The 17,125-nt window shown below is 43.3% G+C and overlaps 1 protein-coding gene across 5 annotated transcripts in view; it reads right to left on the minus strand.

The window, feature by feature from the left end:
- The window catches only part of DISC1 (DISC1 scaffold protein), a 483,193-nt gene that overhangs the window by 438,189 nt on the left and 27,879 nt on the right, over nucleotides 1-17,125 (minus strand). For 3 of the 5 annotated variants that reach the window (XR_013232748.1, XR_013232750.1, XM_077346306.1), the window contains exons 2-3: nucleotides 11,439-12,466; nucleotides 6,422-6,491 (exon numbers count right to left, since the gene is read on the minus strand). Coding sequence is in view for 3 of the 5 variants with exons in the window: in XM_077346306.1 (XP_077202421.1) it covers nucleotides 6,422-6,491; nucleotides 11,439-12,466 (1,098 nt within the window). In the remaining 2 variants the exon portion in view is untranslated. The remainder of the gene's footprint in view (nucleotides 1-6,421; nucleotides 6,492-11,438; nucleotides 12,467-17,125) is intronic. The other 2 variants (XM_077346324.1, XM_077346332.1) reach the window with 2 other exon arrangements.

Genomic DNA, 17,125 nt, shown 5'->3' on the forward strand with positions numbered 1-17,125 from the left:
TTATACTTTAATTGCTATCTTTGCCAATGTGAGCCTGCCAACTATCTTTGGATGTCCTCCTCTATGTGGGTGACTACAACAGACAGGACTTTCTCTACTGTGGTATCTTGATACCCTCCCCGCATCATAACAAAGAGAACCAGGGCCAAATCCTAGCTCATTCCACCAGTGCATTTTTCTAATCAAATTAATCCCACATGTGACTGCAGTATCCATGTTCTTCTCATCCCAAACACTGAGACTCAAGAGTTAAGGCCCAGTGACACCACAGAGGGGTCTGGTACTGTCACACTTGACCATTTGACAAACTGCTAAGAACTGTGACACACAGTATCTGTGAATGTGTATGTTCACAATCATATTGTTTGAAGGGATTAGCTATTTACCAAGCAATGTTTTGTAAATGTGTATATTCAAAATCATACGGCTTTACAAAAAAGAAAAAACACCGGAATTATATGCTAAATGTAAAATGTAGCAATCTAGAGCCAGACTCTGATCCATTTCTAATTAATAGATTAGATTCCAAATATATTTCCATAGGCACAAGGAAAGAGTAATTTTCACTGATTCCTCCCTCACCAAACTCCTCCCCCCAATTCTGCTCCTGAAATATGGGAGAACCCCAGAAATACCAGAAATTGGGAATAAGAGGAGATGGGTGACAAATGGCCCCCTCCTTGTACACACAGAACTCTACATACCATACAGACAACATTTGTAACAGTTTCCCCTCCCCCCGGTAACTGCATGCATGGGAGTCTGTTTTTAAGCCACCAAACATGTGAAGTAGCTGACTGTCATGAGATTTCAACTTCCCACCTAAAAATGAGACCCAATCCTAAATCTCAGAGCCAAAACTTGAGGCCTGACAATCCTGCATGAGACTATTACCAGTGCATCAACATTTCCTGACACACTCCTTCCATTTCCACTAGCTCTACTGAATTAAACATTCATTACCACTGGATCTTATTACCAACACACAACTAACAGCAAATGGGGGCTCCCTAGCCAGAAGGCAAATCTCCATTAAATTCCCCAAGGCAACTGATGGCTGGAAAGGGAGGAAGATAATTAAAATAAATCCACTGCCTTCTGTTATTGTAGACGTAGCCCAGGAAGAACATCATAAACTCCAGAATTAATATAGCCTTATCCCAAGGGAAATATCACCCAAAATCCACAAAAATAAAACAACATCCTTAATATCCTGGGATATCTTATCACGTCATACAATACCAAGGAGATCCCTGCTGGTGAATTAGAAACAGTGGCACAAATTCATCACTAAGTATTGTCCCTCTGTTATTAAGACAGAATTGCTAAGAAAATTAGTTTACTTAATCCCAACACTATTATTCTGGGAAAGTCTTATCTAGAAATGTTTAATAAGAGGCCAGTCACTCCATTGTAAAAGACAAATATCCTCTTACAGTCTCAGAACATTGAAATTATCTCCCCAATGCCAGCAAGCGAAAAATGTTTAATTCACCCACCACTGCTGCTCAAGAAAACTATACTAAGATATTTGAACTTATATCTTTGAGACACCTTGTACATGTGCATGTAATTTAAAGAAATATAAAGATGCAGAAAGTCAAGGAACTCATATGACAGAATTATCTAGGAACTTGAGAATGGACAATGAAAATAACCATATCAGATTACCAGACATACTTATCAGTTATAAAGAGTGAATCCCTATTTCCAAAAAATAACTGTTCTTTACAACATAACCAACCAACTCTCAATTAAGGCACCATAAATAGTAATACTAAAGATAGCAAATACAATTAATTGTTCTAATACAGTAAGTCATAAAATGGTCACTAATACATCAATCCTGTACTAACATTTGTTTTTATTGACATGATCCTCCTTCCCCAATAAATACAAAAACAGAAGTCTTCAGCTACTGTAACTAACCATATGACAGCCCTATACTATATTATCACTAAACATTAGAAAGTTGAACTTGTGTGCAGCCAACTCACTCTTCCCTTGATTAGCCCTCCCTTGGAGTATGCTGCCAATAGGGAGATAGCACTTTGCCAATGAGGCCCAATCAGGGCAAAATGCATGCAGACAGCCAGGAAAAGCTTCTACCCTGGGAAAATGTTTACTCATGTGTAAGTCATGGCTGCTGCCCTCGGAATGTTTACTCATGTGTAAGTCATCCCAATTAGGGGGGCCCTCAGCCCTGGTAGTTTAGCCACAGTCAGGAGGGAACACTCAGCCAGGAAAGCCTAATAAGGAATCAGCACTCCGACTCCAACTTCCTGTCAGTTTCACAAGTTTGCTGGGTAGAAGAGAAGCTGGCCTCAGATCATAAACTGCTGGCAGTAAGTTGCCCTAGCCTCTTTCAATTTGGAGGACACAGGAGGGAGCAAGCCACCTCCTGGCACAGCCTGTGTGTGTCTTTTGGATGGGGGCTGTGGAAGGCTCAGACACAGGCCACTGCCAGCCCTCTGGGACACAGGGCAGCCAGGAAAAGCCTTGCCCTGGGAATGTTTACTCATCAGTGAGAACAAATCAGCTCAAATTGAACTCTGCCAATGAGAGCAGCCAGTCTGTGACTTTTGAAATATCTTCTTGTTTCCACAGTCTTGCTGCTACCATCCTCGCTGCCATTGTTGCATGAAAAAAGAAGTCTCCAGCTTTCTGGGAAAGATTTTCTGGCATTACACTCAATAAAATAAATTCAGGATATAGCGAGAATTTAATATTTAAAATTTCTTCTAAGATAGCAGGCTGTCTGCACGTAAGTTGATCTGATTGGCTCTCATTGGCAGAGTGCAATTTAAACTGATTGGCCCTCACTCGTGAGAAAACATTCCCAGGGTAGAGACTTTTCCCAACTGTCTGCATACAAATCATTATCCAAAAAAATAATTATAGGACTTTTTTGCTTGTGAACAGTGTTTTTGCTGTTATCACTAAACATTATAAAGTTAAACTTGCATATAGTCAACGCACTCCCTACCTGATTGGCCTTCACTGGCAGAGTACTATCTCCCTATTGGCAGCATACTCCAAGGGAGTGCCAATTAGGTAGGAAGTAAGTTGACTGCATGCAAGTTCAACTTTATAATGTTTAGTGATAACAGCAAAAACACTGTTGTTCACAAGCAAAGAAGCCCTATAATCATTTCTTGGATAATGATTTGCCTGGGGCAACGGTCTGCAACCTTTTGTAGGCCGCGGACCACTGCGCCGGGGTGTGGGGAGAAGGCGACCCAGGGCCCTGTGCACGCGCGGCAGCCCCTGCACAAACGCACATGCGCGGACTTGCCGCGCATGTGCGTTTGCGTCCGGCGGGGGTGCAAATGTGCATGCACGGAAGCGCTGTGCGTATGCGTATGCGTGGACTTGCCAAGCATGCACATTTGTGCCCCCGCTGGACGCAAATGCGTACGCACAGCAAGTCAGCGCGTGTGCGTTTGCGCCGCCAGCATGCCAGCGGCCATGGCTCCCTCTCTCCGCCCCTCCAGGCCGCAAGGAAATCGGCCGCTGAAGCAGTCGATTAGCTTGTGGCCCGGCAAGCTTTTCTTCCCCCCCCCTCCCAAAGCAAGAAGCTTGCTGGGCCACAAGCTAATCGGCCGCTTCGGCGGCCGATTTGCTCACGGCTTGGCAAGCTTCTCCCTGCGGGGGGGGGGGGGGAGAGGGAGCCGTGGCCCGGCGCTGAGGCCTTCGCAGCCCGGCACTGGGCCGAAGCCCAGGGGTTGGGGACCACTGGCCTAGGGTATTAGTAAGATGAAAACAGAATGTGTTCCTAACCTGTAATGTTCTCGTGATGCTACTGGTTTATTTCATCCCATTCTCCTTGCAACAGTTTCAAAAACATGCTACAAAACATCCTTTGTCTGCTGTGGCCAGCTAGGTTCCATAATTCCTTTCCTCTCTGCTCCACCACCACTTCGACATATTCTGCATATCACAACAGTTTATTTCCTGATAACTGGCTGTTTTGCAAAGATAAACAGTAGCAAGATGTTCTTCATTTAGTTTTAAAAGTTAAGTTTTCACCCTGTGTAATTTTTCTGTTTTCACTTAAACACAAAGTCATTTTTGTAACAGCTAAAACTGATACGACAACAAAGGAAAAGGAAGGTCAGAGTTTTAATTCTTTCAAGATCTTTCAAGATCAGAAGCCTTCCCCTGAGATGAACAAATATGGCCTTCACAAAAGATCTTGAGGAGTCTACTCATATGACAGCAAAATGATAAAAATGAGTCCCAAAACTTGGCTAAGAATAGCATCTTAGAAAGGAAGACAGAAAGAAGTAGGTCAAACAATAAAAGGTTAGGAAGACCTTGTGCTGCTTCTGTAACTTTGTCTGCTTTTTTGTGCCATCTGAGAGTTTGTTGGTGCATAAAGATTTGTAAGAATGTAATGTCAGAACTTTAACATGAGAGGAAAACTTCTAAAAGCAACTCCAGAAATTGCATAATGTATTCCCTAAAAGAGACATGTTTATAATACATATTCAATATCACATGATTCTTATGCATAATTAAGTTGGAGGGTAGATGGTGTGGTATAGACCAATCTCATCAGATCTCAGAAGCTAAGTAGGGTGAGTATTTGCAAGGGAAGCCACCAAGATTTGTTCTGCAAAGGAAGGCCAGGGTCCTCACAGAAACACCATGGAGGACCCACATTCGGCCCATTCTCCAACAACTACAGTGATTGTCAGTTGAACCTTTGGCCATATCAGGCTAAAGGTTCTGGTTATCACATTTAAGGACATACGCAGTCAGGGCCCAGTGTACCTGAGGGATTGCCTCCTTGCCTATGCCCCTTAAAGAGCTTTACGCTCTACCACCACCAACCGGCTAATGATCCTTGGCCTAAAGTAGCCCGCCTGGCCTCAGCCAGGGCTGGAACTTTCTCTGTCCTGGACCCAGCTGGTGGAATGAACTCCCAGATGAGATCAGGGCTCTAATGGAACTAAAACAGTTCCAGAGGGCCTGCAAAAGTGAGCTCTTCCACCAGGCATTTTGTTGAGACCAGGTAACCAGCAACATCTACAGGGTCCCTGCTCCCTCCCAGAAATCCACCCATGCATTCTCCTCTGGACCTGTTTGCATTGTTATACCCTGTTACCTCTGTTATAGTTTAATGTTAATGTTATTGTTATTGTGAAAAGCTGTTCCATGTACTGTTTTCTGCGTTTTATGTAAACCACCCTGAGCCTCAGGGGAGGGCGGTATATAAATACAATAAATAATAAATAAATAAGGCAATGGCAAACCACCTCTGCTTCTCACTTGCCTTGAAAGTCCCTTGGCTGGGGTCACCATAAGTTAGGCATGCAACACACATGTACATAATTAGACATGGCTAATATTCCTTTCATAATTTTCCTTTCATAATAGTCCTTTCATAATTAGACATGGCTAATATTTTTATGAGCCTCTTGTGGCGCAGAGTGGTAAGGCAGCAGACATGCAGTCTGAAAGTTCTGCCCATGAGGCTGGGAGTTCAATCCCAGCAGCCGGCTCAAGGTTGACTCAGCCTTCCATCCTTCTGAGGTTGGTAAAATGAGTACCCAGCTTGCTGGGGGGTAAACGGTAATGACTGGGGAAGGCACTGGCAAACCATCCCGTATTGAGTCTGCCATGAATACGCTAGAGGGTGTCACCCCAAGGGTCAAACATGACCTGTGCTTGCACAGGGGATACCTTTACCTTTACCTTTAATATTCCTTTATCTAGAGAGTGGTCTCACAAAAAATGCAAGAAGCAAGCCGATCAGAATACTGTGACAGGGAACTGTTTCCAGTTCTGCAGATATATCAGACATAATGATGAACAGGATAGCCCTGTGTGTCATAGCATATAATGTAGGATCATCAACAGAAGGATGTCTGAACTAGTGAAAATGCTGAAAAGCCTATGGGAAAAAGGTAACTCCATTTAAACAAAATCATACCCTTGTACTCCACCTTAACGTATTTGGGAAGAGTTATTCCATGCCAACATGGTTGCATCCTCTTCTGTAGCCTCAAATGTATAGTTCAATGACTGGAAGAAAAACTACCCCTTCCAGTACAACAAAATCAGAGCCCAGTGGCACCTTTAAGACCAACAAAGATTTATTCAAGGTGTGAGCTTTCGAGTGCAAGCACTCTTCGTCAGACTATGAACTACCATCATAACAGTGGAAAACCAACATGGCTGCACACTTGAATGTACCCTTCAGCTATAAGAGAAAGGGAACTAACTACAAACTAATCCAAGCTCACATGATCTCAAGGACATGGCCTTAAAGACAGAAAATACTGTTTAGTATAGAATCTCCTCTATACCTTAATTTTGTTAGACCCCATCAGCCCATATGCAATTATAGCCATGAATAATTGTCAAAAAAGCTGTAAAAAGGAAAGGTTTCCATAGCACACAGAAGAAAATTTACCTCTCTCGTAGTCATCCTCAGCTACTGCTTTCTCTTGAAGCTTCTGAAGTTTAATAATTAAAACTTGTATCTGCATTAATTAGAAGACACAAATACTTTACAGTGTAAAAGTTACATATAAAATCAAAAATTAAATTATTTCTTAGTTTTAAATTGAGTTAACTGAATTAAGCAATGAGTGGAGAAGCAAGGCCCTGAGAGCAGATGAATGAAAAAGATTTTGGAAAAGTGGAAAATAGATAATCCTTATCCGTGGTTCCTATATATTAGCGATCCCCAACCTGTGGGCCGAGGACCACATGTGGTCCTTCGACTAATTGGAGGTGGGCCCCGAAGGACGCCTTCTCTTCCCCCCCCCCCCGGCCCTTTACTGCATCCCCCCCAGCCCTTTACAACACACTTCATTGTTGTGGCGTGTCTGTATCTTATTTTGAAGGGATGTTTAAACATTACCATAGCAATCAGAGAGTGCTAGGGCAGTGGTTGAGAGTAGAGGAGTAAACTACCCCCCCACCGGGCCTCAGTAAAAGGCATTGAGTGGTCCCCGGTGAGTGGTCCCTGGTGATAAAAAGGTTGGGGACAACTGCTCTATATATTTGTGAAACATACGATGGAGTGGAATGTGTCTGGCTGTCCGAGTTGGAATAAGGCCAATCAGGGTGCACTCTGATAGTCCCTGCCCCTACAGCTCCCTCTCTCCCTCCCTGGACACTAGCCATGTTCCTCTCAGATGTGACAGAGAGACACACAGAGAGAGCTGCCCCAAGCTGCTGACCAGCCCTGCTTCCCTCCTAACCAAAAGCCCTAATTACCTTCTATGTTTCCTGCTGCCATGGAGAGAGACACACAGAGAGAGCTGCCCCAAGCTGCTGACCAACCCTGCTTCCCTCCTAAGAACGAGCCCTAATTACCTGCTATGCTTCTTGCTGTGAGGCACACCGAGAGACATGCAGCGAGAGGGAGAGAGACACACACACACAGAGATCTGCACCTCCCGGTGTCCCCTGTTTCCTAGCATCCATTGTATTCCTAGTTGCAATGGGCTTTCTTGCTAGTATAATAATAATAATTTTAAAAATTTAGCCTGCCCTTCCATGTTGTTCAGGGCAAGTAACAAGACTGTTAAACTTTGTACAAACACGATAAAATGTAAGAATATTATAAATGAAATTAAACCAATGTCCCTAACTAACATTCCAGACCGGGGGGGGGGGGGGGGGGTTGGTGTCAGGAACTGATCTTTCCATCTCTCTTCTCTCTAGCCGTGAGGGCAGTATCTTTTGGTGGATGTTATTTTCAACCCTGGCCATAAGCCTAGTAGAACTGTTCCATCTTGCAAGCCGTGATTAAGGTTGCACAGGGCCCTGATCTCCTGAGGACCAGTTTCACCTCTTTTGCACCAGGGAACCTGAGCAGATGTTCATCTGAAGATGTTAATGCTTTTGGAGGATTGTAAGGGAAAAGATGGTCCTGTGGGTACAGCAGCCCCAGACCACTTCAGGCTTTAAAAGTTAGTACCAGCACCTTGAACCTGATTTGGTCTCCAATCTGGAGCTAATGTAGCTGGGAGAATACTGGTGTTATATGTGCCCTTCACTGAGTCTCCGCTGCATTTTGGACCAGTTCAGGTTTCTGGAGCAGTCTGAAGGGTGGCCCTGCATAGAGCAACTTGAAGATCAAGGATCACTCTGGCTAGGTCCTGCTCCAAGAAATAAGGTGCAAGTTGCCTCGCCTGGCACAGATGGGAAAATGCCAGGCAGGCTGTCTTTATTATTTGGACACCCATTGATAAGGAGGGATCCAAAATCACACCCAAACTCTTGATGAAGGCACTGGGGTTCACTGTACCCTGTCAAATATTGGGAGCTGTATTATCTGTCTCTCCACGAGCCAACCCAGCCAGAGGACCTCTGTCTTGGCGGTATTCAACTGCAGCATACTCTGCTTGAGCTAGCCCACCATGGCCTCCAGGTACCTGGGGGTGCTGACGGATGGTTATTCCTTAACAGAAATAGCTGGGTGTCATCAGCATACTGATGACAACCCAGCCTGAAACTGGGGCACATATAGATATTAAATAGCATCAGAGAGAGTATGGGACATACTTGTCCCTACTGTCACCCTCTGTCCCCGATTGTGGAGAAAGGATTCCAGCCACTTCAAGGCTGTGCCTCTAACCCCTATGTCAGCTAGGTGGTGAGTCAGGAACTCATGATCGGCCATGTTGAATGCTGTTGTCAGATCTAATAGAAGCAGCAGCACCAACCCACCTAGATCCAACTTCCTCTGGAGATTGTCTGCCAGGCTGCCCAGAGCCATCTCCACCCCATGGTCAGGTTGGAAACTGGACTGGAAAGGGTAAAGTGCCAAAGTTTCCTCCAAGAATCCCTGGATCTATCCTGCCACTGCCCATTCAATAGCCTTACCCAGGAACACCAAGTACAGTAACTGGCCGGGTTGGTGGGAGCCAGCTCTTGTTTTTTCAATAAAGGCCTCATCACAGCCTCTTTCAGTCTCTCTGGGAACATCCTTGATGTCAGGGACAGATGGATAAATTCCCAGAGAGCACCCCAGATCTCCTCACTGCCAGCTTTTACCGGCCATGAGGAATACAGTTTGGTGTAGTGGTTAGGAGTGCGGACTTCTAATCTGGCATGCTAGGTTCGAATCTGCGCTCCCCCACATGCAACCAGCTGGGTGACGTTGGGCTCACCATGGCACTGATAAAACTGTTCTGACCGGGAAGTGATATCAGGGCTCTCTCAGCCTCACCCACCCCACAGAGTTTCTGTTGTGGGGAGAGGAATGGGAAGGCGACTGTAAGCCGCTTTGAGCCTCCTCCGGGTAGGGAAAAGCGGCATATAAGAACCAACTCTTCTTCTTCTTCTACATGTTAAAAGGACATGTGGTTGGTCAGACAGCTGCCAGGGTCTTGTCTACTTCAGCCAAGGAGAGCTGACTGAAGTGGTCTAAAGTAGGACCTCTGAGATGGTTGAGGGGAATCTAGTTCACATTCTGCATCCAACCTGGTGGGAAAGTCCTGTTGGAATGAAAATATTTTCTCTATGAAATAGCTTACAAAAGCCTCACAGCTAATACCCAATTTCAATTTTGGGAGGATCCTAAGGATGTCAGCAATCTAATTGTTTTAACCAACTATGCAAGGCATGAGCTCACAGAGGAAATGGTGGCTGCACAGAATTCCCTCTTAGTGGCTTTCACTGCCATCTCATAAACATTCATATGCATCTTATAAGATGTTCTTGATGCTTTGTAATGAGTTTTCCACCAGACTTGTTCCAGCCATCTCAGCTCCTGTTTCCGTTTGTACTGCTCTGATACGGACCAGGGAACTGGGTTTGGAAAGAAGATGAGAGGGCATCAGGGAACAATTTCATCAATAGCTTCAGAGAGTCAAGCATGCCAATTTCTCATTGTCTGAGTTGCCACGGGGGGTTGGATCCTGCAGAGCATTCCAGATTCCAAATGGACCCATAAGTCTCCTTGGGCAGGTGTAAATTCGATCTCTGTAATATGTTAATCCAAGCCTTCAGAGCATAGTGGTCTGACCATGACACCCTACTTGACTGGACCAGGTAAACATTTATTCCAATTCCAAAAATCAGATCCAGGTGTGGCCTACTTGATGTATAGGGCCAACAGTTTATTGGGTGAGGTCTAGTGCTGCCATGGCTGACACTAGGTCCAAGCACTGCCAGGAGTTAGGTTTCTCTACATGGACACTGAAGTCCCCCAAAATTAATAATCTGGGGAGCTGCATCATCTACCCAGCATTCAATTCCAAAAGGTTTGGCAGGGCATCTGCTAGTGTATTAGGCAGCTGGTACACCAAATGGATGGCCAAACACTCCACTGCACCCCACAAAAGATCCACATATTCAATTTCTGGGGTGATAGTAGTGGTAGAAGGAGGAAGAGGAAGAAGGTTCTTGTATGCCGTTTTTCTCTACCCGAAGGAGTCTCAAAGAGGCTTACAGGCTTCGCTTTGCTCTCCCAACAACAGACACCCTGTGAGGTGGGTGAGGCTGAGAGAGCCCTGATATTTACTGCTCAGTCAGAACAACTTTATCAGTGCTGTGGCCAGCCCAAGGTCACCCAGCTGGCTGCATGTGGGGGAGCACAGAATCAAACCCGACTTGCCAGATTAGAAGTCCACACTCCTAACCACTACACCAAGCTGGCTCTCCATTGGAATGGGAACAGCCCAGAAGGAAAAATATTCTCAGACAAGCATTGACCCCTCCTGTCCTCGTCCAGGGTTAGTGAAGGGCTGAAAATCTGGGTGAGTTCAGTTTTCCTAGGGTGACTATCTCACCCTTCTAAACCCAGTTTCTGTCAGGCAAGCCAGATCAATATTTTCTCCCACAAGAATATCATGGAGGGTTGAGATCTTGTTATTTATGATTCTTGTGTTGCACAACACCAATGTTGGAGAGAAGTTATTCTTCCTTTTCCCACCACTGGTGACTCTTGGGATGGGACAGGGTATGAAACTTACCATACGCTTAGTGATAGGGGAGGTCATGTGGTGCTCGCACAAAGGGATTACAATAGGGATGCCAATCTCCAGGTAAGACCTGGGAGGCTCCTCTCCAGACTACAGAGATCAGTTCCCCAGGAGAATGGCTGTTCTGGAAGGTGGACTTTGTGGCATTGTACCTCACTGAGGTCCCTGTCCTTCCCAAGCTCCATCCCCAAATCTATTCAGAAGTTTCCTTATTTGGAACTGGCAACCCAACCTCCCCATCTCCTGCCAGCAGCCATGGCAGACCTGACAGCCCCAGGTTACAGGTAGGAGAAAGGTAGGAGAATGTATCCTTTAGGGGAAAAGGATCTAAGCGAGATAATGACTCAGAAAAACAACACATTCTTAACAGCTTTTTTAAAACCGATACTAAAATTTCAACAAAATAAGCATTACAACTGCTTCCTGTTTTCAGTAACCAATCCATAGGTTGACTTGCTTAAAAACAAGTATGAATTTAAAAATTCCAACCTTTAATACACTTTGGTTTCCAAGTAAGCACTCCTGTAGGGCAGGTTCATATTTCCTGATCAGAGAATCCCAGCTGTGATCAGTAACATTGGTACTACTTTCATAGCCTGAGGTCACAGAAGAACCAGCAGATGTTGCATCCAAAGAATCAGTGGAATATGAGAATGTAGCATTTGCATGTAAAAGTGAAAGTGTCTCAAAATTGTACAATTCATCGTCCTCTACAGTCCCCTTTGGGCACTTACATTCTTCAAAACACACACAGTTGTCGGATGAAGCCAACGATTTCCCCCCTAAAGTTATTTGACCCTCCCCAGGCACATGAGAATTACCATTATCTGATTTTCCTTCTTTACATACTTGCAGAACATCTTGAGGGTCACTGATGGGTCCACAGTCTGATGGGTCCACAATTCCACTTGTTTCAAAAGCTGGATTTAAGGATTGCTGGATGAAACTAAAACTTGAATTAAAGTGACCTTGAGAAACAGAACCACAAACAATTTCTTTGCTCTCAAGTTCCTGATGGTTATTCAATGCCTTCTGACAGAAAGCATGCATTCTTTTCTTCTCCTGTGAGCTGTGGTTGAAAGCAGTATCCTTCACAGAGTCTAACAAATTGGTTTGTGATGAATGTGAGCTGTACACAGGCAAGGCATCTTCTTTACATCCTGCAACTAAAGGGCTAACAGGTAAAATAAGATTCTCTGACTGTTGCACTCTGTAATCTGCTGCAGGTTCAACAGTAGCTGATCCAGTTGCCACATCTGAGGGAACTTTGGTACATGCACATACATTACGGTGGCACAATCCCAACTCAGTTTTGGATGGCCTCTTCAAACAGCAGTTCTTAAAATCTCTGTGGAGTTTCCTGCCATGGTGCTCAAGCTTCTTTGGAATAAATGGTTCATAGTCAACAGGAGGGTGGAATTCTATCTGTTGCAGCTCGCCAGTTCTCAAGTATCCTGGTCTCTTCGCTAGCTTCTTTTTGCAAAAAGAGCCTGAAGGTAACAAGCAACCCTGGAAATCTAAAATAAATACAAATATAATAAATACTAATAAAACATAAATATAAATGTAAAAAAATATATAAAATAAATACAATATATATATATATAAATATAAGAGATTAACATCTGAAGCAAACTTTTGGCCTGTAAAATAGCAAGACAGTACACTAGCGGAGTTTTGAGCAGGATAATGTTTCAGGACAAATGAAAAGCTGACAATTGGAATAATGAACACTTTCATTGCTCAATACTCTTCAGTTACACAAGCTTTTACAGAAGGTGCCTGATGAATTGTGCTAGTGTTTCTCTTCATATTCTGATACAGAGATTTCAATTTTTCCCAGTTTCTACATTTATATTACATATATGCTGATTTATTTTAATGTATGCACATTTAACAGTTGTTCATTAAACCAGCATTTAGGCTGACTTTTAGAAAGAGCAATATAGCCAGCAGTCAGTCAGATTGGTTTAAAATGGACCCGGTAGCTATCTTATTCTGATGGGATTTATCAGCCTAGATAAATAAAAGACATTTAACAAAACCCATACCAGAAAACGTAAAGAAAGGGGAAAGTGGGTGTTATAAAAAAAATTTGGGAAGGCTGATTCAGTGAATCCCTATGTGTCAAGCCAGCCCTCCCTCTCCTTTCCTTGTATGTTCTGTCTCTCTCTTAGCTATTGGCTTTTCTTTAGCCTCCACAATGGCTATCATTATAATGCTTCAATTTATATTTTTGGGTCATGAATATCAAGTTTATTTTACAATAATTTATACATTATCAGGTGTGATAGTCCCTACCCCATCCTCCTATGCCAATAAGCAAAGTTTGAAGTCTTCCTCCACTTAAGCTGAAAGAAGGTTCATTAAGGCAAAAGTGTAACAGGAGGCACAGAATTCATGTCAAAAATTCTGAGCCACAGAATACCTTCCTAAATCACACACAGTCTACTATCAAAATATATGTTTGGTATATACAATCCTGTACTTTACTCCTTACTGCAGACCCTTTCTGCATAGGAATGGGAGGGTTCCCCGTGGATTCTACATGCCCAGATAGTCTTTTCAGTGGACAGATAGGGCAGTGAAAACTGGTAGAATTCAATCCTTAATATTTACCTTTCTTGGGTTGCTAGATTTAAATTGTAACCAGTACTGAAGTGGACACTCTGAACCCACTAAAGTTCAATACAAATAGTAAATCACATAAATTTTGCCATAATGTAAGTAAAATTGTGCGATAGTCCATAGGAAAAAAAGTAATTATAGAGCACCAAATAAAACCCACCCTTCTTCAAAACGTATCAGTTTTAGGTCCTAGAAAAATGATGAAAAAAATAGAAGATTTATATTACTAAACAGCAGATATGATCAGGACTGGAGACTGGATTAAAAAGGATAGTAAAATTAGAATCAGCAGATCTTGATAAGGCCTACACAATTATTTATATATTAAGAAATCAATCAACTAAAAAGGTATGCAAAAAGCACACACTGTATTCATCAGGTTTGGGTATACTGAACCCCCAAAATATCAATATTTCTCAATATTCCCAAATCCCCATATCATTATCTCTATTATACCTTATAGGGACCATTATAGTCAATGGTCCCCATAGGGTATAATGGAAAATTAATCCAGGGGTACCTAGGGCTCGATGGGTAGGCTGATTCTTGAGATAAAGGCACCATATTCGCAGGATAGCTACTGGTACATTTCCTTAAAAAAAAAACCCTAAGTTTCATATAGTTTTTACCAGGGGGTCCAATTCTATGGGCTGCCTAAGAAGGTGTTCCCATCCTCCATTGCTTTCAATGGAAGGAGGAAAAGGGGTTTAAAGAGAATGTCATCCCTTAAATGCCTTTTGTAAGCCACAAGTAAACTCTGAAGACCTTTAGGGCTCGCTATTCTTTTAAATGCTTTCTGCAAGTCACAAATTCACTCAGAAGACATTTAAAGAGACTGCACTCTCTTTAAACACCATTTAAATGTGTCTATCAGGCCATCCCCATGATCAAGAGCAGCCATTTTAGATAGTCAAAATTTAACCCCAATCAATATCTGGCTGAAAGAGCAGACAGAAAATACTGATAAGGTATTTTTCAGGTGGGGGGAGGGCTTAGATATACCAAATGCATACCCCTAATCATCACACAAGAAAGGTTAATCAGAGATGAACTTCTGAGAATATGGTCTACACACTGGAATTTATTGAGCCCCTCAAACTCTGCTTATGTGCTCAATAAAAGCTTATTATGATAAGGACACAAGAAATAAAATGATTTTTAACATATGACATGATGATAAACACTCAAAGAAAAACAAGTCTTGGCAAAGTATTAAAGATGAAGGAATAAATATTCAATTAGTCTCAAGATTAAAGGAGATCATGAGTACTGAAGGTGGTGTTCTAAGAGATGCAACTGATTTTAAGTAGTTGATTACAAAACAAACACATTATTTAATATGATGATGATGATGATGGATATATAAGATTTTACTCCAGCTAGAAACAGAAGATGAACAAGTGGGGAAAAAATCTATGATTAAGTGAATAAGAAATTTTATCTATGTAACAATGGGAACAACTATGGTGTGCCATTTAGAAGCTTCAGCTGATGTGCCAGCTAAGACCCTTCCTGAGCAGAAGAAATCTTGTCACTGTGGTAGATGCCCTGGTAACATCTAGGTTAGATTACTGCAATGTGCTCTACATGGAGCTGCCCTTGAAGACTATTAGAAGCTACCGTTGATACAGAGTGCTGCAGCCAGAATGTTGACTGGAGTGAGTTCTGGGACCATATCCCTCCAGTCTTGGTCTACCTACACTGGTTTACAAGTTACTTCTAGGCTCAATTCAAGGTGCTGATACAGCCTGAGAACAGCATCATTTAAAGACCACTTTCTCCTATATTAATCTAACAACTCACTCTGGTCATCTTCAGAGGCCCTGTTTCAGTTGTTCCTGCCATCTCAGGCTGGTCAGGTGGTGACCACTAAAGAGCCTTTTCCATTGTGGCACTAACATTTTACAACTCCCTTCCTACAGAGATTTATCTGCCTCTTTCTGTGTTAGTGTCTTTTGCCTGCCAGTAAAGATTTTTTTGTTTTGTCTGGCATATTGGGCATATGCCCAGTAAGTTACTGGCCCTCCTAGTGCTGTTTATTTATATACTTATAACTTGGATTTTAGCATTATAACTGCATTTTAAATTGCTTAAATGTTTTAATCTTTTTATGTTCACCACCTTGTGGACTCTGGGTGGAAAGGCATAACATGTTTTAAGTAAATAAGTAACATGTTAAAAGGATAAGAAATTTCCAGCGTGCCTTTAAAGTATCTTATTGCATTTTGTTATAAACTACCTCCTAGAACACATACTTGTTCATATGAAGTCCTACAATACTAATTCCTTAGTACACAAAGCTCAATTAGATAAAATGAGTTCATGTTTGTTTGTTTTTAAGATAAACTGTCTTGCTCAAACCAAAATGAATTACAGCAGCTGGTTTCTGCTGGAAATAGGAAACATACGAGAAAGTTGTTTCCTCTTGTTACAACAATATCAATAACAGGAAGCCACTTGCCAGCTGGTGTTCCTCCTATCTTTAAGCATCAGGTGTAGTTACCTCTTGACGGTGCACTTCACTTCTCCAGTGAGCCATAAGGACATCATAAAATATAAATATCTACCATGTTATGAAAGATATTTCCCCTGCTTCTATAGCAGTGGTTCTCAACCTTCCTAATGCCGTGACACTTTAATACAGTTCCTCATGTTGTGGTGACCCCAATGATAAAATTATGCAAGTGTTCTTTCACAGAAATTAAACCAAAACTGACCAATGGCGTGAAGATCCATTGTTCATGAGTTAAATAAATTGCTTTTTCCCCGAGGTTTCTCAGTTCAGTTCTGCCTCTTGTCCCACCATGCTGATCTCACTCTTTTCCGCTGCTCCAGACAGACGAACTCTCTATCTCGATTTACCCTGCAAGGCTGTTGTGTGGATGGTGCCCCCTCCCCCCGGGCCAAGCTGTTTGCCCTGCCACGACTCCTGTGAAAGGGTCGTTCGACCCCCAAAGGGGTCCCAACTCCCAGGTTGAGAACCACTGTTCTATAGGTTAAGTTGAACCACCACCAGAGAATGCATAATTTGATTCTGATATCTTTCCTAGTTTATGTTCTTTTATTGTTTAATCATTAGCCAGTCTTGGATAACAGGGATAGGACAGGCCTCATACCAAGAGACATTGGCAATCAGAGTAAGCAACACTGGACCACACGGACCAATTCTGTAAGGGACAGATTCAAGCAGCCTTGTTTAATGCCCAGCCTTTTCCCCTTTCTGGAAACCATGATCTGACCATATTATCCATGCTCTGATCATATCCTGCTGAAGTAATGCAGTATACTCTATGTCAGTGGTCCCCAACCTTTATTAGGCTGGGGACCGGCAGGGCATCGGGCCGCGCCCGCGGGCCGTGCCCGCGGATCGAGCCGCGCCCCCGAAAGCTGCGCCCGCGCGGGCCACGCCCACGCATCGGACCGCGCCCGCGGATCGGGCCGCGCCCGCGGATCGGGCCGCACCCGCGTGGCGTGGCCTGCACGGGCGCGGCCCGGCCCTGATTCCCTCTACCCACCCTCCCCACAGTAAGAAGCTTCCCGGGCCGCAA

The sequence above is a fragment of the Paroedura picta genome, chromosome 1 (assembly GCF_049243985.1).
Source record: "Paroedura picta isolate Pp20150507F chromosome 1, Ppicta_v3.0, whole genome shotgun sequence".
Lineage (NCBI taxonomy): Eukaryota > Metazoa > Chordata > Lepidosauria > Squamata > Gekkonidae > Paroedura > Paroedura picta.